This window comes from Melopsittacus undulatus, chromosome 2 (genome assembly GCF_012275295.1).
Source record: "Melopsittacus undulatus isolate bMelUnd1 chromosome 2, bMelUnd1.mat.Z, whole genome shotgun sequence".
NCBI classification, from domain to species: domain Eukaryota; kingdom Metazoa; phylum Chordata; class Aves; order Psittaciformes; family Psittaculidae; genus Melopsittacus; species Melopsittacus undulatus.
Window position 1 is genome coordinate 23329132 of NC_047528.1, and position 26843 is coordinate 23355974.

Genomic DNA, 26843 nt, shown 5'->3' on the forward strand with positions numbered 1-26843 from the left:
GTAGAAAAGATAGCATTCATGCAGAAGGCAAAGGAGAAGGGTATTTATGTGAGCTTTGAATAAATTGTTGTTTTCCCTTTTCAGTGCTACACTTGAACAAAGCAAATAATACTAAAAAAACCCCAAACCCCAACCCAACCAAAGTTAGATGGGCAAGGTTTGGTTTTGGGGACTTAGGTTTTGTTCCTTTTTTTTTTACTAACTTTTGTGAAAAAAGGGAGTCAGTTGGTAAGATGCTGTACCAAAGGCAAAGCGTAACTACAAGAGACCAGTGGTCATAACACCAGTTTGTTTTCTACTGCAACCAATTGGTCACCATGCTATATGTCTTAATTTTAGTAACCTTAAATGTGTTTCATTTTAGTGTTTCCAGGGATACATTTTACTCTTGCTAGAATATGGTTCACTTGCATTCTGTTTTTATTGATAGTTTGGTTTAAAAAAAAAAAAAATTGTGATTCTGGTGAGTCAAACACTGACAGTTTATGCTGCCTCAGTTGTTATTTTAATGTCATTGGATTAACTGAAAGGAACGGAGTATAAAACTTCAGAAAATCATTGTTTCATTTAGCTTTACTACATGTAATGTTCTACTGTTGCACATTAGGTTTTTGATTGATTTTCCAAAAATATCTCATATTATTGTAAATTTATGGTTTATGTTGGATCAATTTAAGAAATAAAAAATTGTGTTTACCTATAGTTTTACTTTGTAGACATTTGACTTATTGACATTTTCATTGCTGTTTTTTTCAGCAGATACCTGCCTTTTTCTTACATTTTTTTCCCAGATAGCTTTATGCATGGTTAGTCTTCTTTCCCTAAAACTACTGCTTCTTGGTATAAATTTACTACTATTTAATATATAGCAGCAGTTCTAGAATGAGCATCTCATTCCACAGATCTGAGCTTTGTAAAAAATCTAGACATCAGCTTAATTGTTAGTCCTTCTTTGTGTGTTTGTTAGCAGTTTGTTCCTTCAGACTCTGTTGTCTGCATTCTTCATAAATTTTCCTGATGATCAGAAGCAAGTTATTGGCCCATACAATATGACCTGAAAATTAACTGCATTAGAAGTCTGTGTTTCAGGTACTACCTTAGCTAAAAGAAACATCTCTATTGCTGCAGCCTCATTTTCACATTTACTAGCATTACTGTCCTTTCTGATGTCTCATGTAAATGAAAATTAATACATCTTGAAGGATTTCTGTTTTCAGCTTCCACTTTCTATTTTTCCTATTTTGATCTTCAGTGTCCTATTTTTTTTTTCACTGAAATGAAATCATAAAAGTTTTAGGAGTTGGAGGGTTTCTTTAAGAGTGTGTGTATATTAAATATACCTTTTTCCAGTGCCTTAAGAAGAAAATAAAGGCCATATAAATCAATCCCTTTTCTGACAAGGATGTTACAGTTTGAACAGTTCTTTGAAAATTCTTGTCTGGAAATTTTGAGGATCATTAGTCATTTGTTGTCTTCAGATATTTTTTTTCTCCCTTTTCATTTGTATCCAATTCTCTGTTCCTCTTAGGTTTGTCCTTCATTATTAATGCAAGACCATTAGTAACATGATCATAGGAGAGAAACTGTGTTGGAAGTTTTCTTTTTGCTTTTCAAAGGTGACTTCTCTGTTCCTGCTCTGATGATTAGTGGTAGTATTTTTTATTACTTTGAGTTCCTCCATGCGCTGTTTCAAAGTCCACATGAAAACTCTTCCCCTCTGCCCAAACCTTGCAAAACTATAACACACAAGTACTAACCTCTGTAAAAGTTTGCAGGTTTATGAACTGCATTCTTCCTTCACAAGTGTTAATAACTCCAATTTTTGTTCTTATTTTCAAACCTTTTACCATTCTCCATTCTCCACAAGGAAACCTGTGTGTCAACTAGTATGTAATCTCCTGGTAACTTGTGCTGCATATAAACTGTATTTAAATTAACCTTTTTTTTTTCTTCACCTTTTTCTGCTCATAAAGTAATCATGGAACCCCACAGATCAGCTCTAAACTTCACAGATTTCTGGAGTTCACTGCCTTAAACAAAAGTAGCTCAAATTCACAAGTTTCAAAATATTACAGATATTTTAACAGGTATTTTTGATATCCAGTATTTATCTATCCCTAATTATTTATATGATTTTTTTCCTCTTCCCATCCACTTTCACAGTTATTTCCCACTAGCTTCCAGTTGTTGATTTTCTTCTCACATCTGTTCCTTTCAGACTTCCAGCTTCTGTTTTTTCCAGCTCCATGTTGCTTTTTCTTCACCAGTCAATAATTACATTTTCAGACCTTTCATCTATATTTTTCTATTTCTTTGCCTCCCAATACAATGTCTCTATGGTTTCCCATTTCCCTGTATCATGAAAAATATTGCTGGAGGAAGCTTGTCCTGCTGTTTCACTCATAGTCCAGTAAAATTATTCCAATGGGTATTATCTATTGGTTACGCACTACTATTTTTTTAATTCCCACTGCCTAGTTCTAGATGTTTCTAGCAAGTCCTTTTTCATTTTTACGACTCCTAACTTTGACTACATTTCTCTTCAAATTTCATCAATCATTCCTGTCTCATGTCTCTTCTCATTTTAATTTTTCACATTTGGCAGCCCTACACAGGAGGTACAAAAAATACCTCTATCTCTCATGTCAAATCTGAATACAGCAGTGCCTGGGATTTAAGTCACCTAGCTGGACTGCTGTGCTCTCCACACCATCTCCTCCAGCTGTCAGTGACCAGGACACTAGCTGCCTAACCAAATTTACAGGGAACTCCTCTGCTTTCTTTCTCATTTCTACCCATGCTCGTTTGCTGCACTGTTTACAAATACAAGATAAACTGAAGAAAAACCTAATGGTCACTGACCATCCAGCCATCCCCCAGGAAGTGCTATCCCTAACAATAGCCTAGGCATCCCTTGTTTGCCCACTGCCACAACCACCATCCCCCAGTATACCAGTGCCCTCTCCACCAGTTTCTTACATTCTTCTTTATGGGCTGTCTCCCTGCTCTTATGTTGCTTTACCAGTCTGTGAACATCACTTTATCAATCGTACTGATATACTTCCCTAGGATGTGTCTACCGAGCTTCTTTCAAAAATTACAGTATGAATTGAGTCACTCAACATTATATTTATAAAAAAAACACTTTTTAAAATATTAAATGTGACTTATATTTCTATGAGTACTTAGCATCCTTCTATTTAAATGGTAAGCACTTTTACTGACACTTTTCCCCTTCTGCTCTGAAACTCTGACAAATATATACTGATGTTTAACAATTATTATTATTATGCATGTGTACTTAAGATAAAAAAATATTAAGAATGCCTAAAGATATTTTGAACTCCTATATATAAATATTTTATTATCTTTTTGAATTTTCTCAGCATTAGATGTTCCTCAGGTTATTGACATCTTTATTTTAATGTGTGCGGATGTTCCTGGTTTTCATATTATTCTTAGTTTTCAGTATTTCCAGTTTTATTTCTGTGATTTTCTAGCATGCTTTTTGGAAAAACATAATGGAGCTTTGTGATTTTTGTAACAAAAAATCTTTTTTGTGTATAGCAACTATACTAGTTATGCTAATTAAGGCTTCTGATAGGTATTTCTGTTCATGTGCAATAGGGCTTTGTTTTGTTTTAGCCATTATAATGCAGAATATGATTTTTGCATACCTGTCTTACCATCTCGATAAAAACAGTAGTCACTGTTTCAGTTTCGAGCGCAATCAGAAAAGCCTTCACTCTAATACAATTACTGTATCTGCTGCTATACTATTTGAAACAGTATTTGTTCTTTCATTGGTACAAAAGACAATATTACTTAGATTTTCTGGCAAACAGATTTATATTTTAGCTTATACTTTTTAACTGTAATGCTGCATAATAATTACTTGACTTTTTGTATTTTCAAGTTTTATTTTACTTAAAAAAAATATAGATTTTCTATTCTTCATATTACCTTAGGGAAATGCTTTATACTTTTCTAACATACTTTTTTTTCTTATTTCTCAAAACACAGTCACAATTCCATCCTGTGAAAAGGATTTTTTTTTTCTTTTTAAAACATGTTGCATAAAAGCAACCAGGACTAATTCTTGAAATTATAGATGATCAGTTCCTTGCCTTTTCTATGTAGTTTCCCACTATTACAAAGGCTATGGATTCTCTGACATCCTTTTAATTCTGTGATCCCCCTCGTTCTCCAAACAACTTTTTCCCCTTCCCCCATGCCTGCAGGCTCTTTCCTCTTCATTAACATATTCGGACTTAATCTCTTCCATCTGGCAGCCCATCCTTTGGCCTGCGGTCTAAAGATCTTTTAAGAACATGTGTACTGCTACTCTCCACTGTTTGCATTTGCCTTTAGTTGCTGTAGCTGTAGGTGACACACAGCAAACTGTATTTAAGTGTTATCAGGGACTATGTTTCAAAGCCATGGAGCTGCTGTCACAGACTGACTGCCCACAGGGTGCATAAAGGCTTGATATTTAGGATAGATGACATTCATAAGTAAAAGACAAAAAACTTCCCATACACTTCATCAGAGCTGTGGCCTAGGAGTTAACAGAAAAATGTTTCCAAAAGTTGTCTTGAAAAAGTTCAAGCTGTAGAAATGTTGGGAAAAGGCAGGGAGGACTTTGCTGCACAGGCCTGCTTGATATTCCTCTAAATAATTTGGTGGAAGGGCGCTACACAATTTTGCCTCTACGAAGGTAGTAGATTTGGTTATCTGAAATACTTTGGTCTGTCTGAGTAATCTTTGTCCTCAAATATATGGAAGGTGTGTGTGGTACAGGAGCAAAGAGAATTATACAGAATTCTGGGCAGTTCTGAATTTTAGAGCAATCTGACCTTGGGAGACTTCAAAGCTGTTTGCTCTAACTTACCAAAGTCCACCTTGGCTACCTTGGATAGCATAACACAACTTTCCATGCTGTGCTGGTCTTTAACAAGATAAAATGCTGTTCCAAGTACAAGAATGTACCTAGCTAACTGCTAAGTGGGCATCAGTGATGACAGTGGCAGTGAAACATAATTTGCAGTCCTTCAGTAAATGTAGTAAAATAGGGCTTTTTCCACTGAAATGTTTACATTTTGTGTCTGTATTAACTCTATGACTGCAAATCTGGAATTCAGGTTTAAGTTTGCAACATGCATACCACTCCAAACAAGTTTTGTAATATCACTAGTTTCATGTCAGTGCTAATCATGATAAGGATGAGAAAGGTTTATATTGGATTATATCACAGTTTGTAAGGAAATTATCTTGAGAGTTAAACTCACGGTGCAAACTTCTTTGGATCATGTGTTTTAGAGTGCATTTTAAATAACTGTTCAGTTAAATGGATACAGATATATTTCTTTTTTTGAAATATGTAGAAGTAGCTGATGAATGATGATATGAACTTTTAGTTGTTAAAAAAAAATAAAATCATTGCAGTATGCTTATTCTGAACTTTTTCATTAAAACAAGCCTGATTCAAAATGTCACTAAAGTGGTATAAAATATGGGGGAATAAGAAATTACACAGTTGGTGTAGAAATAAGGATTATTAATAATATACATTATTTAAGAAAGTAAAACCTATATTGTACTTGTTGCAGAGATAAATTACTAAAATTACTTGATTTAGAAAAGTCACTTCTAGGAAAAAATGGATTATAGCACAAACACATCTGGACAATTTCCAGACATGCTCTTTTCTAGACTGACTTGTGCGTGGTACAGCATTAGAAGTTGCTGTTCTGCTTGGTTTACAGCCATCACTTAGAATTACCTTTCAGTTACCTAAGTTCCTGAAAAATCTTAAAGCCTGAATAGTATCCCCATGATTAGAATATAAGTATTTCTAAAGTACCGTAATCTAGGGCTAGACAATTTAATACTGATTCAGTCCATACCTCTGGATTTTTAAAGCAAGTTAAATTCTTAGTTTTAGGCAGCAACTAGTAGCCTCAGTCTTCTACTTACTAGTATTTTTTAATCTAATTAAAAAATGTAATAATATAACTTTTTAGGAAAATCCCACTAGTTTATTTGCCTATAATGCAAGTGATGAATCTCAGCCATTCAAAACTTTCTGTAAATAAAGCCACCAGATTTTCAGGTGTCTGCTTTCTTGCTAACTCTAGGGTAGGAGAAAGTATCTTGTCTTTTTATTAAGGATGTTGCTCGAAGAGGCAAGGGTAAATCAGACAGTAACTGGTTAAGATTCAGAAACCTTTTCTCCAGGGTACAGATACCATCTTCCAATACCCAGAAGTATGTAATAACATTGTGGGATAGACTCCTGTAGAAAACCCTGTGGAGAACCTCAGTTGTGTTTTAAAAAGCCATATAATTTGTGATTACAAATAAGGTTTGTGTTCTGTTATCTCTAATTTTTTATTTTGCACCATCATTACATATTTCAGGCTTCGATCTCTGGTGAACTTGAAACTTTTTTGGATCCCCAAAATGGACTTTATCCTCTGACAATTTCATCACTTCTTTACTTAGCACTTCCTTAAAATAGTGACTTTAAAAAAATAACGACTTCATTAGAAGAGTGAGCTGTTTTACTTTCATCTGAGAATACACCTTATTATTCAGACTGATCTAAGGCCCATTAGAAATAAACTTGGGGAGGGATGTGAAACATAATGGGAAAGGATTCTGTAATTACATTGCAAATAAAAGACAGACTAGGAACAACATGAGCCCCTTTCGGAAGCTATAGGGCAAACTGGCTACACAGGATTTGGAGAAGGCTGAGCTTCTTAATGACTTCTTTGCCTCAATCATCACTGGCAAATACTGTGACCACACCGCCCAAGTCTTGGAAGGCAGACACAGGGACTGTGAGAATGAAGACCTTGGGCCCACTGTAGGAAGGGATCTGGTTCGAGACCATCTTAAGAACCTGAATGTACACAGGTCCATGGGACATGATGAAATCCATCCACGGGTCCTGAAGGAGCTGGTGAATGAAATTGCTAAGCCACTGGCCATCACATTTGAAAAATCATGGCAGACAGGTGAAGTTCCTGATGACTGGAAAAAGGGAAATATAACCCCCATTTTCAAGAAGGGGAAAATGGATGACCAGCGGAATTACAGACCAGTCAGTCTCACCTCTGTGCCTGGCAAAACCTTGGAGCAGATTCTCCTGGATGGCGTGTTAAGGCATGTGAAAAACAGCAAGGTGCTTGGTGACGGCCAGCATGGCTTCACTAAGGGGAAATCCTGCCTGACCAGTGTGGTGGCCATCTATGTTGGGGCTACAGAACTGATGGACAGGGATATAGCAGTTGATGTCATCTACCTGGACTTGTGGAAAGCATTCGACACTGTCCCACACGACATCCTTGTCTCTAAATTGGAGAGACACCAACAGGTGGACCACTAGGTGGATAAAGAACTGGCTGGATGGCTGCATGCAGAGACTTGTGGTCAATGGTTCAATGCTCGGCGGGAGACCAGTAATGAGTAGTGGCTCTCAGAGATTGGTGGTGGGACTGAACTTGTTCAACATCATTGTCAGTGACATGGACAGTGGGATTGAGTGCACCCTCAGCAAGTTTGCCGATGATACCAAGCTTTGTGGTTTGGTCTATATGCTGGAGGGAAGGAATGCCATCCATGGAGACCTTGACACACTTGTGAGTTGGGCTGATGCCAACCTCATGAAGTTTAACCATGCCAAGTGCAAGGTCCTACACCTGGGTCGGAGCAATCCCAGGCATAGCTACAGGTTGGGCAAAGAGGAGATTTAGAGCAGCCCTGTGGAGAAGGACTTGGTGGTGTTGGTTGATGAGATAATGAACATGAGCAAGCTTCAGTGTGCGCTCGCCAATCAGAAAGCCAACCGTATCCTGGGCTGCATTGAAAGGAGCGTGACCAGCAGGTCAAAGGAGGTGATCCTGCCCCTCTACTCTGCTTTCGTGAGACCTCACCTGGAATACTGTGTGCAGTTCTGGTGTCCTCACCATAAAAAGGACATGGAACTGTTGGAACAAGTCCAGAGGAGGGCCACGAGGATGATCAGATGACTGGAGCACCTCTCATTTGAAGACAGGCTGAGAAAGTTGGGGCTGTTTAGCCTGGAGAAGAGAAGGCTGCATGGAGACCTCATAGCAGCCTTCCAGTATCTGAAGGGGGCCTACAGGGATGCTGGGGATAGACTATTCATTAGGGACTGTAGTGATAGGACAAGGGATAACAGGTTAAAACCTCAACAGGGGAAGTTTAGATTGGATATAAGGAGGAAGTTCCTTACTATGTGGGTGGTGAGGCACTGGAATGGATTGCCCAACAGATTTGTGAATGCTTCATCCCTGGCAGTGTTCAAGGCCAAGTTGGACAGAACCTTGGGTGGCACGGTTTATTGTGAGGTGTCCCTGGCCATGGCAGGGGGATTGGAACTAGATGATCTTGAGGTCCTTTCCAACCCTAACTAGTCTATGATTCTATGATTAATTAAATTAGTGGATTATCAGATTAAAACACACAACAAATTATTTTTTTAATTCTTTGACTATTTCTTAATTTCATTAAAAAATTTTAATTCTTACATAATTGTATCTTCTTATCAACCTGACAGCCTTTTTTATTAATATTGTGGAGACAAATGTAATTTCAGAGAACTCTTGTGCTTAAAGTGTGTTCTTTAATATCTTTGCTTCTCTTCCATCATTACTTACTCTTAGATGAAATGAAAAAGGAAAAAAATTTAAAATTTAAAAAGGGAAAGCCTTAAAAAAAAATCACTGTCATAAAAATCTTGTGAATTGTCTTTGATATCATCTGTGTAAGATCTAGACTTGGGGTGTGCAAGGAGTCTTTAAGCTTTGTCTTTTAAAGCATGAGGCAGTTACCTACTCATGTTTGCATTCATATCACATATGGGTCAAGTCACAGTAAAATTAATCAGTACTCAGTGTACGAGGAAAAATGGTGGACTGATACTTCAGGCTAACAGAACAAGTCAAGCAGAAACTGTACCATACCACAAAACCAAAGCAGGCTATTTTATTTAGCAAACGATAACTGGTACTCAAGACAGAAAGGTATTTCTGTCTCAAAGCATGCAGGCTGGGTCATTAATACTGTATCTTCCCATCATGGGAGCTCAAAGTCACTGCCTCACATTTACACAAGATGTTTTGAATTGTTCTCAGTGAGGAAGCAGCTCCCACTGAACTCCTGAAGTTGCCTCTTTACTGCTTGTAGATAAGTAAAATGCCTGCTCTGCAAGGCAGCAGTAAAAGTAGGATCTTCATACAGACTTAAGAAGCATATAGTGAAAATGTCATTCAGAATGCAAAAAACTGACTAAACACTGACTAAAAATTATGAGGTGCTGCTTCTTAAAATTTGTAACTATAATGTATGCTGGAACATCCACTCACCTTGGTGCTGTGTGCTCCAGAACTGATCCAGGTTTTATAACAGCAGTTAGTAAAATTGGACAAGAACTCATGCAACCATGAAAAAAAAGGGATTAAGACTGTAAAAAAATGAAAAGGTCTGTTCTACATTATAGCATAATTCTGCATTTTCTCTGGAAAAGGCTACAAGCGTGTAGCTTATCAAAATGAAGTCAATATAGAAAACAGTGGCTGAAGTGACACATGGTAAAATTTGTTCAACTTACGAGTTGAAAACTTTCCTTTATTTTTTCATCTTCCTTTTGACGACACACCTCCAGGGTTCTGCAGATAGACTGAAGGTAGTTTAAAGCAGTTGCTCCCTGGTTATGGTATGAAAGGTCATGATCTGCAGAATCATTTTAACTGCATTGTGTGTTCATTTAAGATTTTGATGTTAAGGATGCATCCACAAACATTCTGGGTATTTGATAGTAATCCAAAAAATTTTTATAATGTTGGCTTAAAATACATCTTAGCCCAAATATCTCACAACATACTTATAAAGTTGATGTGGGAGATGTTAGTGTTGATAAGGTCAAGAAGCTGTCTGAAAGTGGAGATGGTAATTTCTTTAGAATGAAAGCTGAATAGCAGATGATTATATATACGTATATTTTGACTCAGTTATAGGTTAACTATGGCTTCTGTCAGTCTACAGAACTTTAATATGGCTTTTTGAATGTAAAAAGGCAATGTAATGCAAAGATGGCCATGGTTGTTAATGGCTTGTATTAGCTGGAAGCTATAAAATCATCCTAGTACTCTGTTAGTGCTGGCATAATAATTTACCAAGACAATTACCACATGGTGGAATTTTTTGCTGCTCTAATTCAGTGTTATTAATAATGAATAAAACTGCAATTTTCTCAGGTTGCTAGGGGCAGCAGGGAATTATTTCAATGAATATTTCAGCACATTAGTTTAATCATAGTTCCACAAAATTCAAGTGGGCAATATTTTATACTTCTAAGTTCAGTCTGCTAAGGGACCATAGTCATTAAATTGCAAACTATTTGCACTGAGGTTCATTCTATGATTTACAAGTCTTGTTAAAAACACTGTAAAAGAAAGCAAGCTGTGCCATTAATACTTGTAATTTGATGCTGCATTTGTTAATGGGCTCAGCGTGATTAATGTTTTTAGCAGCAGGCAGAACATTTTGAGACAGGCAGGGCTGAGGTTTATAATATATAAATGCATGTAAAGAAACATTAGAATATTGTATGTTTTAGTAATACTTTTTTTTTACAAGATTGTATTCCTGAAATAGAAAAGCAGCAATGAAATTATACTATAATGTATGTAAATACAGTTTAAGCTGTGGTAGGTGCTGATGTGTGTGTTCTTTATTTCACAGCCAACTGCATGACTTCTGGCGCTTGGATTACTGGGAAGATGATTTGCGCCGGCGGAGGCGATTTGTTCGCAATGCTTTTGGGTCTACTCATGCAGATGCTCTCCTAAAAGCTGCTGTGGAATATGGTCAGTACTAACTCCTGCTTAAAAATATAGCTTATGGTGTTTTTCTTTATATCCATGAATCCCTGAAAATCATGTCCTTTGATTTCTCAGGACTGTGCTGAGAATTCCTAGGACAACATATTCTTAGAAAAGGAATTCTTTCAATTCTTATACTTAATGAACCAGAAGACTTGAGCTTGTCAGCTGTAGAATTATCTGATCCCTAAGAGATTCATGCTGTATCACACTAGCATTCCCAGACACTAATTCTGAGACACTGGTAAAAGTAACTGAATTTGTCTCTCTGGAGTGACAGAACAAAAGTTAGGCCATTAAACTTATGTGTTGTAATAGTTCCATTCGAGATTTTCCATGGATTAGGAATTAACTGTTTTTAAATACTATCATAAGTTTTATCCTGGCATGAATAATCTCAGTCAAAAGAGGTTGGAGGTTTTTTTTCCTGCAAACCATGACATACATAAGAACTTATTTAAAATCTTTATTTTGAGGATACTTATGCTTTGAATAGTGAACTGACTATAAAGGAGGCTCCAGAAACTTAAAGATTAGATGATGTTTGATTTTCTTGGAAAGGTAGCTAAAGTATGAAAGAGGAAGGAGGAACATGCTTGCAAATTCCTTTATATAATCTAAAAGTTTAATATGTTTAGTGACTTCTGTACAGCAGACTGAATCTGAGTACTCTGGAAGTCTAAAGCAAATATATTTCTAATGTTTAAGCTGGGGTATCTCCCTAACATATCAAGGAAAGCAGTTTTTTAAAGAATATTTTCTGCCCATCTTTTTTCTCTAATCAGTCCTTTTTTTTATTTAAGTCAGTAGTACTGAAAAAAAAAAATACTATGTTTCTTTAGCATTTAGGAGTAAAAACTTGAAGTAATCTGCATGAAGCAAGTTGAACCTTTCAGCTGATCTGTAGCCAAAGGCTTATGTTGCCAGAAGTTCTGAATATGATAGATGTAAAGCTAACTCTGTATGACCTACACATTTCACCAACTTTGCAGGTTGTTGAGGCAAATAGCTGGAATTCAAACAAGGTTAGACATATAAATGAATATATGTGTGCGCAGTTATACTAGCTAGTGTAATTTAATACTTACTTAAACATGAAGATCATATGCAGGACTTCAGTCATAAACTGTTCGTAAGTTGGGTTAAGGAAGATATTTCCCCCAGTAGTATATAGTATTTCATATTTGACAAAGGGTTATATTCACCATGTTCTTCCAAAACATCAAAATACAGATCTTATGAAAGGCAGATGCAAAACTGTGCTAATTGCTATGTTGGTTTTGTAAGCAAATAACCATCAAAATCATGGGCTTTTACATATTATACAGGTATAAGAACACTTAAACATATTTTCAAATTTTTATATTAAACTAACATTAAAATAGGAAAAAATCTGATTTATATACTACTACAAAGTTTTAAGCCTTGGTATTATCCAGTTTTAAAAATAACAGTAGGTTTCCATTTACTTATATGGACTTGTTTCATGCCCTTAGAGCAGGAGTGTTGTATCTTTGGGATAAGATTGCACTCAAAGGATGCTGGAAATGGTTTGGGTTTTGTTTGGGGTGTGTTTCAGGTGCTACCGTAGCTAAAAGAAACATCTCTATTGCTGCAGCCTCATTCTCACATTTACTAACATTACTGTACTTTCTGATGTCTCATGTAAATGAAAATTAATACATCTTGTAGGATGTTTTCAGCTTCCACTTTCTGTTTTTCTTATTTTGAACTTCAGTGTCCAGCTTGCACTTAAACAGTTTCAGCATGTTGCAGAGATTGCCTCCATTTATATAGTTCTGTGTTCTAGTTTTGTGGTGCAGGTGACAGCTGCCTACTAGTAGAGCTAGTCTAAAAGGCAAAGCTGCAAGAAAAAGAAATAAAAAAAAACTGAAGTGGTTTCATACTGGGTTGTTTCCATATATTCAGAGAATCATAGAATAGTCAGGGTTGGAAAGGACCTTAAGATCATCTAGTTCCAACTCCCCTGCCACGGGCAGGGACACTTCACACTAAACCGTGCCACCCAAGGCTCTGTCCAATTTGGCTTTGAACACTGCCAGGGATGGAGCATTCACAACTTCCTTGGGCAGCCCATTCCAGTGCCTCACCACCCTTACAGTAAAGAACTTCCTTATATCCAATCTAATTTCATGCTACACACCTGTTAGTGCATTCAACATAGAGGAAAATTAAAGTCCAGGTGTATTTAGAGGTGGTGTGCATCAAAATTAGTGGTTGCATAAAAATCACAATAGACTGAAGTTGTCTTGAATGCAGAATTAAAATAAATCATTCTAACTTTTGACATGTATTTAAAATTAACATCTGGAATTTTAAAACAGCATGCATTAAAGTTATAATTTGTGGATTCTGTCTAGATGTACTTACTTTTGAGAGGCTTAAGCCTTTGGATTTTAATACTGAACCTTTCTAGCTGACCTTTCTCTGTAAGAAAACATCCTTAACACTGATGTTATTTTTATGCCTCTTGGTGTTACTAATGAGTTGAATAATTTATGAGGTTGTCATGTGAAAAGGATTTGGTGCAGTTTGATGTACTTTTAGCCTCTGGTGTTGCAATGTGATTAATAAAGAGCTGAAGGCAGACTTTTTTCCACAGGGCTTAACTTTCATTGTGGTTTTTTTTATTAGATTTGTTTTGATAATTCTGTTTGAAACAGTTTGGTAGTACAATGCCCCTAGCTTCCCAAACTAAGCATGATATCACACTACAGAAAGAAATTTAAGCATTTAAAAAAAAAAAAACATACTGTATAGTTTTCCAGTAGCAGTTTTGTTGGGTTTTTTCTGACCTCGAACATTCTGTTTGTGAGAAATAAACTGTTCATCTTAGCAGAATTTGTTGGGCTTTTGTTATATTAGTAGCAGTTTTTCATCTTGACTGATACCTTTAGTACAAGTAAAGCTATTTTGAGCAACAGTAAAATAGTGGAAACATCTCACAAGTTTTTGTTATCTACATTGACTGTCAGTTATCATTTAGGACTTTGTGCATAAATATCGCAGTGGAGGAATGTTTAGTCAAAGCCTAAGTCAGCAAGCTCCTCAGTGTCTACGATCAAAGGCATCAGCTTAAATAGGTCTGATCAGGCATTGAAGAAGAGGGCAGACAGTTTCAACTGAGCAAAAATCACAAAGCAAAGATGACAAAATTAATCAGTCATTCCTTTGGCAGTAAATAATAAGATGTGCTGAGTACTGCAGATGAGAGAATCTCCAGATACCTTGGAGATGTGCCTGCTTAACACCTGATTTATCTAAGCTTTTGCAGCCATCAAAATATGACCTTGATAAATAAAAAAGTGTTCTACAGTCACTCTAGTATTAAATCAGAGTTGATGGTGGATGTATGGATACTGTAATTATATAACTTGCAGTCATCAAGGAATAGAAGAGTCTTGGAAATGAAAACTGTATCTGTGATCCATGTGTTTGTTTTAGAGAAATTACAACAAATTATAAATTCTACCTTAAAAAGATTATTTAAAAAAATAAGTTATAATTTTAGCCGATAAGTGACTACGTCCTGTAGGAAACATTTTGTATAATCTACTACTGGTAAACAGAATTCTCTCAAAAAATGCCTACTACAATGCAAGTGAATGAAGCTTCTATTTAACTACAGTCTGTTAGTCAGCTGTTGTGTGCATGTTCAGATGTCTGGTTTTGATAAAATATAATATACATACATATATGTATGCATGTGTGCGTCTGCGGGCACACGCATGCATATATGTGTTTGAAGTATCTGACAACTAAAAAGTATTCCAATGAGAAATTATAACATATTTATATGGCTATACACAAGTGTTTAAAAAATATAGCTTATTCCTATGGTTAAGTACTTAGCTGTCCTTTGAAACTGTAGGTACATCCAAGTCATAGTAGCATTTACAGGAAACGTACTGGAGAAATTCTGTGGTTGGATTAGTCTCTTCCATTTCTAGGATTTGGTATTAGGCATTAGAATTGTCTGTAATCTGTTAAAATGACTTTCATATCTAGATTTAAAATTCAAGCATAATTGGTTCAGCATTGCATCATCTGCTGCACCCCTTTGTTTTAGTTAAATTCTTACTTAAATAGAAATATAGATCCATTTCTTCCTTTTGTGAAGCTGAAGGGATACTACTTCCTGCAGTATCAAAATGCAAGCTATAATGGGATTTTGAACTATCTGGAAACTTCACGTAGTGGAATTTTAATTTTATAGTGTCAATGCATTTTAAGCAGTTTTTATTTGAAGTTTAGATAACATTTCAATGTAGTGGATTAAACTGTAGACTGAAAAGAAAGAAAGAAAAAAGAAAAAAAGGATTGTATAAAAAATTATAAACTCTACCTCCCCAAATTTGCTACCAATAAATGCATGACATATGCAGATATGACCCACTGATTCTGTACATGTGGTGAAAGAACTGTCTGTTCCAGTTAATCACCTTAACAGTTTACAGTCATTGGAGATTAGTATAGATGAGACATTACTGTACCACCCTGCCAGTGAGACAGAATACTGCGCCACAGAGGTCATTTGAAGAGCAAAATAGTTTATTTATTAAGCTTTGGTCCTTCAGTCTTTGAAGACTGTGATCCACAAACCATTTGCACATAGAGGGTGTCCAAGAAAGGCCGCATTTTCTAGTCTGCACTGGAGGAAATGAACATGAATAACTCTGTGCCCATGTTCTAAACATATGTATGTAAGCTGGTCAAATATTTCTAGTGTCTGTGTTCAAGAATATTTGGGCTGTTAAGCCAATTATTGTGACAGATCTTGAATGTTTAGAATGAAAAAGAAAAAAAAGAAAAATAGAAAAAACAAAACCATAAAAGAAAAAAAGCGTTCATAATGCTACATAATGTAGTGTATAATGCGTTCAAGTTTTGAAACAAAGCTGTAGATATGTCTTGCATGTGCAATATGGCAATTGCTTTTGATCTTGCCTATTTTAAGTTACTCATTCCATTATGCATTTGGACATCTAATTAGCAACCTTATTTCAAGAGTGGTTCTAGCAGAAGCAGACTGTATATCGCTCCTTCAGGGACTTGTTAGTGCTTTGAGTTTCAGCAAATGTTGTTCATGCTCATCATCGGGAATATGGTTTCATTATATAAACAAAAAACATCACGTTTTGAAATCTGAAATGTGCAAATCTGAAACCTGCTTTCATAAAAGCAGCTGGATTTTGGTAGACTTTCAAAGAATTGCAGGCATGATTCCTTCAGGCTGCTGAAGGACTTCTATTCACAGACCATTTAGCTTTAGGTAAGCACTACCTTGCATGGGTTCCCTGCTATGAAACTGGAAGTCTGAAATCCATGGGAACCCATACTCAAGTCAGAGACAGTCTTCAGAACAGGGACTCTGGGTGTCCCTAAAGAAAGATTCAATTTTTGAGGGTCCTCAGTATTAAAGAAAAGTGTAGCAAGATGGACTTTCAGTAACTGTAACTCTAAAGCAAACCTTCAGGGTTCAGTTGATACCCACAGCTCCTGACTTCCACCTCCTAGACTGCTGAGCTTCCTGCCTACTTCAGCCAGTGTTAAAACAAGACAGAGGTAGGAGACTCCAGAGAAACTGGTAAGAAGCTGGTATAATTTGGCATGCATCAAATGTTGTTCCAGAAAGCTAAGTCAGTTTTACAAACAAACTTGACATTTTCAGATGATAGACATTTTAAGAAATAAAAATATCCCATGGACTGGAGATACCAATTTAATCTCTTTTCAGAAGCTTTGCTGTAAAATCAGAAGCCTTAATCTAGGAAGTCTGAATGCCCCTAAAAGCTAGTCTTCATTTCCAGACATCCTGCATTTTGGTTTCTACACTTTGATATATTAGGTTCTTGGCACTAACAGCATTGCTGACAACCTAGAGGTCTTTTTTGTTTGTGAAAATGCCACCATTGTTTACAGTAATTTCAAGATTGTGAAATAAACTCTGTATAAATTATATATATCTAACAATATTCATTTACTTCTCAGCTTCATAATGTCCTCTAACTTCATTATCTTCACCCTATCTTTTGCTGTACATATTGAATATGCTTACCATATTTCCAGAACTGTTTCAACAAGACCAATTGCAGACATATCTTTAAGAAAGCAGCATTTTTTTGTAACTAATGCAGAACTAAAAGCAAATTGAAGACAACTGATAGATACCAAATCATCAGCTGTAAGAGTTTTGCTAGCAGGCCCACTAGATGCATAAAACCCAGTTACTTTTCTAGGTGTATCTGCAGTGAGGGCATTCTGAATGTAGCATGTAAGAGATTAAAGACCTAATTATGCTTTCAGTTCTGTCTATGAAATACTGCTTTCCATACTATATCTATATGAACAGATTTGCTGTCAGAGTTTGTACGTCTTTCTGTAGACTTCTTTTATTTCTAAACTGATCCGGATACTATTTAGATATTCCTTGTTTAGCTCAGGGGGAAGGCTCAAGGGGGCCATCTAGTTGTGTATAAATATCTGTTGGGAGAGGATGAAGATGGTGTCAGACTTCTCTCCCTAGTGACAGGACTGTAGGCAACAGGCACAAACAGAAATACAGAACATTCTATTTAAACATAAATTAAAACTTTTTTTTCCTATAATGGCAGTCAAACAATGGAACAGGTTGTCCAGAGAAGTTGAATAACCTCAGTCATTAGAAATATCGAAAACCCAGCTTGCCAAGGTCCTTGGCAGCCTGCTTTAACTGACCCTGCTTTGGGCAGAGGATTGAACTAGACAATCTCCAGAGGTGCTTTCTAGCCTCAAAGATAGTGTGATTCTTATAATGGAGCCAGAGCTTAAAGTAGACAATTGCCAGAACTTTGTCTTAGTAGTATTTTTAAAACTCTAGTTTATTTGTATCTTGATGTTCAAGGTTGATTTTACGTAATTTCTTGTGAGCTTAAAAGTAGAGCAGAAAAATTTGATTAATACTAGAAATGCAATCCATGACAAATTACTTTAATCTTCATAAAACTTTTTTGAGAAATGCAGATTTACATATCATATCATTACAGAATTACTGAGGTTGGAAGGGACCTGCTCAAGCAAGACCACCTAGAGCAGGTTATCTAGGACTGTCTCCAGAGAGCTTTTAAATACCTCCAAGGGTGGAGACTCCATAGCCTCCCTGAGCAACCTATGCCAGTGGCTGGTCACCATCAGAGTCAGAAAGTGTTTTCTAATGTTCAGAAAGAAATTCCTCTTTTCAGTTTTCCCCCATTTCTTCTTGCCCTGTCACTGAAAGGAGCCTGGCTCTACCCTCATTGCACTCTGCCTTCAGGTATGTACTATACTGTTAAGATCTCCCCTGAGCTTTCTCTTCTCCAGGCTGAATAGTCCCAGCTCTCTCAGCCTTTCCTCATATGAGAGATGTTTCAGTCCCTTCATCATCTTCATGGCCTTTTGCTGAACTCTCTCTGATATGTCCATATCTCTCTTGTATTCAGAAGCCCAGAACTTGACACAGCATTCCAGGTGTGGCCTCACCAGTGCTCAATAGATCATCATATCAGCCTGTTGTCAATGCTTTGCTTAATGCAGCCCACAATACCATTAACCTTTGCGTCAGGAGCACATTGCTGATTCATGTCCCACTTGCTGTCCACCAGGACCCCCAGGTGCTTTTTTACAGAGCTGCTTTTCATCTGGGTAGCCTCAGTATATACTGGTGCCTGCATCTTGAACACTGCCAGGGTTGGAGCATTCACAGTTTCCTTGGACAACCTGTTCCAGTGCCTCACCACTCTCACAGTAAAGAATTTCTTCCTTATATCTAACCTAATTCTCCCCTGTTTAAGTCAGCTCAGTGTATGAGCTAACTTGCACACCGATTGTGAAATCTCCAATGTATTCTGAATGAGTTTATATTCAAATTGTGTGCCTGAAGAAGTCACAAAAATCTGTGTGGTTTTCTAAGTATAACAATTTAAGATTTGCATCTACAGCCTTATAGTTGTAGCCCAACAGTGCCATCCACTGCTCCTCCAAATAAACTTCCAAACATTTCATCCTCCTAGGGTTATAGGGAAAATATGACATGATAATTGTGTCATCTTAATATTTTACATGGCAACTGTCAGATACAGATGAAAATGAAATTTGTTTAGAGAAACTCCAGGAATAAGATCCTGAAACAGGTATTACTCGAAGGATCTGCAAAACAAAATCCTAGTCATGAGAATAATTAAATCTGAAATACTGGATTTAATTTGATCTTTCTAGTACGTCTTAGCCCTACCCCCCCCCCCCAGTATATTCTCATTAAATATATCTACTGTTATGATGATTCTCATTCTTATAACTCATTATAATGTAATGGAAGACACCTTCAAGGTGTAAACTGTAATGGAATTTGCTTAGGTAGAGTACTGCACAGTACTGTGCTGAGTTGTATCTAACACTCAATGTCTGACCTTCTGCTGTTTGGCTAGGTGACGGAAATGAGTTATAATTGCATCCCGGCAGTCTTTTGCAGTCTCTAAATGTCTGCTTCCTGTTACATGCTATTTCTAGCATAGGAATTTCTATAGCAGCTTTATAATAAGTTTCAAGTACAGATTCATAAAGTAGTTGAATTTTTGTAATTATTTCCTCAAATCTTGAATGTCAGAATATCAATACTGACTCTTATTCAGGCTTTTCACAGAGCCAGATAGGATATGAAAACTTGTTTTCCTTCAAAACCTCTGTAGTGGTTTCAGATGCCTTTCCTCTGAGATTTTCAGGTTAGTTGGCATGACCTGGATTTTAGCTACTGTTACAGGTCTGGGTTAATAGATTTTGCTGTAGAACTTTCTGACTTTTTACCAGCAGTTAACTACTTCTATTTCTTCCTTCTTCATCTGAAAGCGCATGACTTCAGAATGCTCTTGAAGTAATCAAATTGGCCTGCAAAACCACTCCTAAGACCTAAATATTACAACCGTTGCCAGTCTTAGAATTCTAGCTGCGTTTTTCTCCTTCCACTGTTACATTGTCATGTGAAAAGAATACACAATATGGGTCTGTTCTGCAAAATTGATGTACTTACTGAAACCCGGAAATTACTATGGTGTGAAATGTTTTCAAACCCACATGAAGGGTGTATTTATTAACTCAGTTCTATTGCTAATTGACAAAGAAGTTATTGACCCATGTATATTCAGTGCATCTCAGAAACATTTTGGAAGAACATTCTTTCAGTTAAAGTCTAATAATAGTCCTTCAGGACACCTTTCACAGCTGGGTGAATGTAGCTCTTGGGATTCAGGTTTTATTGTGTGCTTTTCTTACCTCCTATTTTCTGTGTTTTAAGACTCCATATTAAGGAGTAACAGCACTATAAAGCATCTTTGGCTAGTTAAAAGTGCAAAAATAGTCTGGTTTTACATTTTCTCCACTGTTCTTATTCTTGATGTCTCTTCGACTGCAGGTCTTTGTTCTCCACTTTTTATATGAGTAAGGGGAAATATGTATATTTAGTAACACCCATAACTGAGTAAAGAAGCCAAAGCTGGATGACACGGGTCTAAAAATGTAAGGTGAAGTTCCATTTCTGCCTGTATGGAGGAAGGTGTTTAATGAAGACCTGGCTGGGACAGCCTGCCAAGCACATGTCTGGAATGGAGACCCATTAGTTCATAGCATAGATTTTAAAAGACTTTACTTTCTGGTAGCCAGTAGGAGGCATGACAGGCTTTCAGGCAATGGGCTCAGGTTCTGAGAGCCTGTGGGCTACTTGCAAGGTAAAGATTAAGTCGACAGGGTCAGATTGCAAGAATCTTGGATATAGGTGACTCCTTGTCTTTCACAAAGCAAATGGAACTGGTATGTCCAGATTAGAAAAATAAATTAATTCATTTTCAGAGACAATATATATTTTAGTATACCTAAATATTTTTACTGATCTTTTTACACTATTTTACATTTATCACAGAAAATCTATTTCTATTATATCACATTAAAATTATCATAGAGGTTTTATGAAAATAGTAAGACTTGGACACAAGAAACAAAGGCTTATGTATATGTGCCCTGGCTATTCCATATCCCTACAAGTACTGTGAGTTCTTCGATGCCACTAATTTTGTGTTACTCATTTTATACGTTTGCTTTGAAACACACACGAAAAGTACCAGTGTAGTGAAACAAACTGGAAAGTTTTATGAGTTTCAGCATTGTGCAAGGTACAGGTAAGGAAGCAGAAACATCTGGTGAAAGCACCATATTGAAACCCAAATATATTTTATGGAAAAGTTCTCAAATATACCAATAACCACCATAACAAGGAAGAGACACCTTGTAAAGAATTTTATCAGCCAGCATATTATATACATTTCCAGTTACATACTTAATTTTGTTTTCCATATCATGTATGCTACATCATTACATGACTTTTTTCTTACCCCTGTTGTATGCCTAAAGAGTGTATCTGCCAACGTATTTGTGTAAAGCCCTGAACATCATCTACAACAGATAAACTTTCCCAGCTGCAAGAACTGTGCTTGATGCTTGTAGAGTGTTTTTGTTGGTGTCTCTTTTGCCATACAGCACCAGTCATTCAATCCCATGCCCTTAAAAAAGCTGATCATGTTGCCAAAATTGCATCTCAGTTCCAGTCTGAATGGAAAATAGTGTTGCTAGTGCTTGCAAATTTAACATAGACATGGACATTTTACAGTTATCCCTGCAGTTGAGGGAAGGTTTGCATTCTTTTACAATCTTTATGAAGCAGAATGAAAGACATCACAGGCCTCACGTGGTAGTTTAATGGAAAGTGAAATAAAATACTGCTCTCCTTTTTTTCTTTACTGCTGACTACTGCTAAGATTTCTGTGAGTTAGCTCTCCTTAATATTCACGCAGGCTTTCTACCTGACGCAGTGATTACCATTTACCTATTTCAGAGGCAAAAAGGTGAAAATCTTGTTGATTATCTCATTGAGCTGTTTCAGTAATAGACCCTCAGAATCTGCTTTATCTCAATGACATTTTGTGTACCACTACTGTTTCACTTTTCATCTGCATGAAGCAAAGATGTTTTATAACTGAAGATGTAGTTTAAAAAAATAAACAAACAACAAAAGCAGAGTAAAATTCTGTCCTAAATCACGTAAATAGTGAAGCTTTGATTTTAATTGCATAGAAAATTGCTCTCTAAATAGATAATTTTTATAGATAGTTGCTATTGATAGATAATTACTATGTCAAAGGAGCTTGTCTATTTACAGAAGCCTGCCCCAAATAGAAGTGCTGTCACTACTAGTGCACAGACCCTTAATGGCACTAAGAGTTAAACACAAATAACCCAGTATTAGGTCCACACTGCTGCCTCACAAATGTGTATATCCTGTGGGTGCTGCCCTTTGTTTAGTGTTGCTGTAGGCATTGATCTACACAAAAATAGAAAGTTTCTCCCACCAGTTACTGTTGCTCCTGAAGTGCAAATTATGTATGCCAGTTCTAAAGATGTACTGATCTGTGGGAGAGCGAAATGGAATTCGTGCACAGTAAAAGACAAAGTACTGTTAGGTAAATCTAGATGTTCTAATGACAGTATTATATTTCCAAACTTATTATTTATATCTAATGGGGACAGTCCTTTTAAGAAACAGTTACAGGAGACATTATGTCATGTATAGGAGATTTTTTCTGTGTAAAGACTGCATAAAATGTTCCTTCTCTATGTCACGAAAGATCAGAACTTCATTTTAAAAGATTACTGTTCTAGAAAGCAAAAATCGTTTCAGATATGTTGGCAAATGAGTCTCTCAAAGCACTGATGATGAGCTGTTGAGGCTTTCTTCTATAAATAAGTAGTCTATAGAAATTAAAAACAGTTGCCTAACTAATGGAATTACAATAGCTACTATAAAATAATTTTAAACTTACTCCCTACACCTTCATTCCCTGCACTAGAGAAATAATTTTTAGCTGTCCTATTATGTCTCCCTACAATGGCTGTTTCCAAGGAGCTGCTCTTGTTTGGATCTCACAGCAAAAGCTTAAGTGGTGAGGGGAAAATTGTCTTCTAGCAAAGACAATCGACCATGCTTTGGCCACAGAGAGGGAGAACTAAGAAATTAGAAGACAGGCCACAGTATTACACGTATATATTTCTTTGGAAAAAAAAAAATACTGGAGTTTGGACCAGTCTCATGGGTTGGAGGCTCTAATTTTTAAATCTTGGGTAAAGAGTTAGAAGTGTTAATGTAGAACACCCCAGTACAGGAGGTAAGATCACATTTCTCACATGCCACTGCATTGCTATTGAGCTGCTAGCATGCACCAAGCATTTGTATTTCCAGAGAGCATATAATTTCTTCCCAAGGCTTTATTGTTATTAGCCTTTTCAGATAGAACATTTTTGTGAGCAGGAAGCAAAATTGAGGCTAGCATATGTGGGCACAATTCCTTGGTGTGGAGTGTGCCTCTTTAGAAGTCCAACAACTTTGATCCTGTCTTTAACCTCCGCCAGCAGCTAGAGTCAGAGCATGGCTTTTCCTGGAGAATGTGTGCTTGGGTTAGGTATTTCAAACTCAGAACTAATCTAAAACTTTCCAGATGTAATCCAGACCTGAATGTTAAGACATTATGTATTCTTCACTTATATGTTATCTTAAAAGCTCTTTATCAGGTGCTGTTTCAAAAGCATAGAATACATTGTTTAGCAGATTTATTTCATTATTTCATTATCGTGACATACGTATTTAAATTCAATCACCTTTTGCTTCTTGCCTTATTAATTATATTTTTCTGTTGAAATAATTCTGTTACACTCTTCTGTGGCCTGCCTTAAAAAACCTTTGCTTATATGCGAATATTTTGAATTAAGGACAAATGAAATTCCTTTTTGCTGTCAAAACCAAATTGTGAAAATGCATTGCATGGCTTTGAAAATCAGTACACTCTATTAGCAGACCTGTCAATATAAAAAGTGCATTCCATTTCCACCTCTTGCTCTAATAACCTTTTCTATGTTACTCAGAGGCAGTTCACATAATCAGAGTATATTGTCAGCTTACTGGAGTTGGGGAAGCATGAAATGAAAATCGCGTTAATATTGATCCAATTCTCTTACTTGCAAGTGTCCTTGATGTCCTTTCCACTGAGCAATAACTGTTGGTGTGATGTAGTTATTTTCCTCTCAGCTATTACTGTACTTCTGTAAAATAGCTGGAAATACAGTTAGGAAAATTTTATTGCTCTTGATTATTTTTCTTGTATATCATCTTTGCCTGTTTAAATGATCCACAGTGTACCAGAGAATTTGGTTTCTTTCTGCAATTTATCAAACTACAGTATGCACTGAGAGGCTGCATCTCAAACTGACAGGGATTTGTAAAGGTCAACAGTCATGAAATATGAATCCATTCTTGTGTGTACAAGTTACAGTGGCAAGCTACATCTTAATCCAAATATAAACATTTGAGTGTTTTAAATTCCCATCAGAAGGACTACTTCTGGTTCCAGTCAGAATGAAGACTGCCCTTCAGGAGCCTGAAATGCCTTGTAACGTTTGCTGGACTGGGCATATCCGACTCTGTTACCCACTGGCTATTTATAGTCAGTGCTGAATTAGTGCAGGATCCTTTCTCATATGCTCAGAATATCTGAAATCTCAAATAAATATAATGCTAATAGTGACAACTTCTAAAAATTGTAACCACTCTGTTCTCCTATCAGTAAACTAAAAAAAATAACAAGTGCCCAACATGGTATCTTCATCGTCATTTTTATGTAGGACATTTTATATAAATGTACAATACTTTGACTTTAGCTACAAGCACTTATTGTTTTAAAAGCCCTCAGCCTCATCTGAGAATTGTGTTCATTTTGGTCTTGCCCTTATTCTCACTCTCCTCATTGACATAGTTTAGGTCAGTCTCATTTTTACAATGCAGAACTCCTGAGAATTTTTAATATGAAAACATGTACAACAGTAAAGCATTTATTTACAAATGACTCATATAAAGAAAATCATTTGGTCAGATATTAGGTATCAAAATTGGAGAAAAAAAAATTATGGAATATCTATGATTAAATTTTAAGGTATTTATTATAGAAAACTGAAATATGATTAGGTTTTACTTTGCACAGAGTGATTTCCAAAACGTGTGCAATTTTTACTTTCTATGCAGTTTTCATAGAATTTTCTAGAATTCATAGACTTTTTCTCCCTCATTTCTTCGAATATCCTTAATAATGAAAATATTATTTAGATTCCTCTGGCTTCTATTAAATCTATTAAAATCAGCCTTTCCTTAATAACAGTCACTTTTCTCATTCTCTAGGGAAACTTAATTATATGCCAGTCAAAGCTGCCAGTTCCAGAAACACATAGCAATTTAAATAACAACTCTGGCAGACGCAAGTGGGGACAGTTCATCAAGATATGCCAGCACCCGTCTGCTACTCAGAGCCAGAAGGCCTTCTTCTGAGCCGACTCAGGGATACGTGGTGTGTGTTTCCCATGGAGCAAATGCAGTCCTAGGATGGCTGGCTCTGTAGCCCTGCGGAAAGATGTTAGGCTGGGGTAGAGTGGTCACCATGTCAATGATTTAATCTTTCTGGGTTTTGTAGAGGTCAGTTTACAGACTCCCAAGCAGCTGCTCTCCATGACTGTGACTGCTGCAAAGGTCCTGGTGCCTAATCAAGTTAATAAAAATTAGCAGTAAAAGCAGGGGTTTAAACTGTTAGAATATATAAAGCAGGAAGACTACCTAGCCAAACTTTTTGCAAGTATTTTCAACTATTAATAATGTTGGATGAATTAAAAAGTAGGAAATAATGTTGCATTCTAATTCTGTGCACACATCATCTTAGTTATTCCTGTAAAAGTTTGTTTGTGTGATAAACATAAAATCACCCCAATAAAAAGCTTAGTTCTTTTGAGCTGTTGATAAATTCTGTTTTACCTGCAATATAATTTCATGGCTCATATCATGGCCTGTCAGGTAGACTCTTGTGAGGAACTAATTCTGAATTCCTTTATTTAATAAAATATTAAAAACTACCTTACATGATTAAAATCCAGCAACAAAAGAAGTGTTCTAGAGAGCAGCACATACCAGTGATCTGTAAGGAGGAAAAAGCAACTTAATCCTTAAAAGTTTCTGAGGAGAGCTAAGCTTCACAAACACTGTACTTCAGCTGCTATAAAAGAGAGGTTTTAATTAAATGCAGCATTTTACTGTAAAGAGTACAGACTTTACTTATGTCAAAATGCTCCTTTAGAAGCCACATAAAACTGTAAAAGACAATATATGAAAAACGTTCCTTATAGAAAAGAAGAACGCCATCCCATGAAGCAGATTTCCAGATGTTTGGAAACATTAGAATTTCCTGTCAGTATATTTAGGTAACATTAAAATGAGGTTAACTTTCCATTCTGCCATCTCTCTTCAAAGATCAAAGAGCACTCACTGCATAAATTGCCTTATCGGTAATTCGTTGAAGTAAACTATGGAAACAACTTTATAAGAAGCAGTAGTCTCCTTTTGTTGGTTACAGTATTACCAAGAAAACTTTCCTTAAAATTAACCATATTTTTTACTTCATTTTATACTAAATACAGAGAGAAAAAAATTAAAACACTATATTTGAATATATAATAAATGGATAGAAGTAAATAGTGAACTAGAAATTCCCTGTGCTCAACCAAATTGTAGTATTTAGCGTATGATCTAATAAGATAAGCATACACAAATATAAATTTAATCAAAAATATGTTATGTTTGTACTGCTAATTTTAAAATTTCATTTAGGGATAGCATTTGTGGCTCTGGACAGTTACAGTGTCTTTAAAATTTAGATTGAAACCCTAGAACCTGTAGCGACCTACAAAACCCCACAGGAAATTTATTGACTTTAATTGAAAATAGGCAAAAATTCAGATGTTACAATAACAATAACACACACC

At 36.2% G+C, this 26843-nt stretch overlaps 1 protein-coding gene across 6 annotated transcripts in view; it reads left to right on the forward strand.

Moving 5' to 3' along the window:
• NBEA (neurobeachin) overlaps positions 1 to 26843 on the forward strand; it is a 509113-nt gene that overhangs the window by 302874 nt on the left and 179396 nt on the right. For all 6 annotated transcript variants that reach the window (XM_034074343.1, XM_034074342.1, XM_034074344.1 and 3 more), the window contains one exon: positions 10774 to 10898. In XM_034074343.1, the coding sequence (XP_033930234.1) occupies positions 10774 to 10898 (125 nt within the window). The remainder of the gene's footprint in view (positions 1 to 10773; positions 10899 to 26843) is intronic.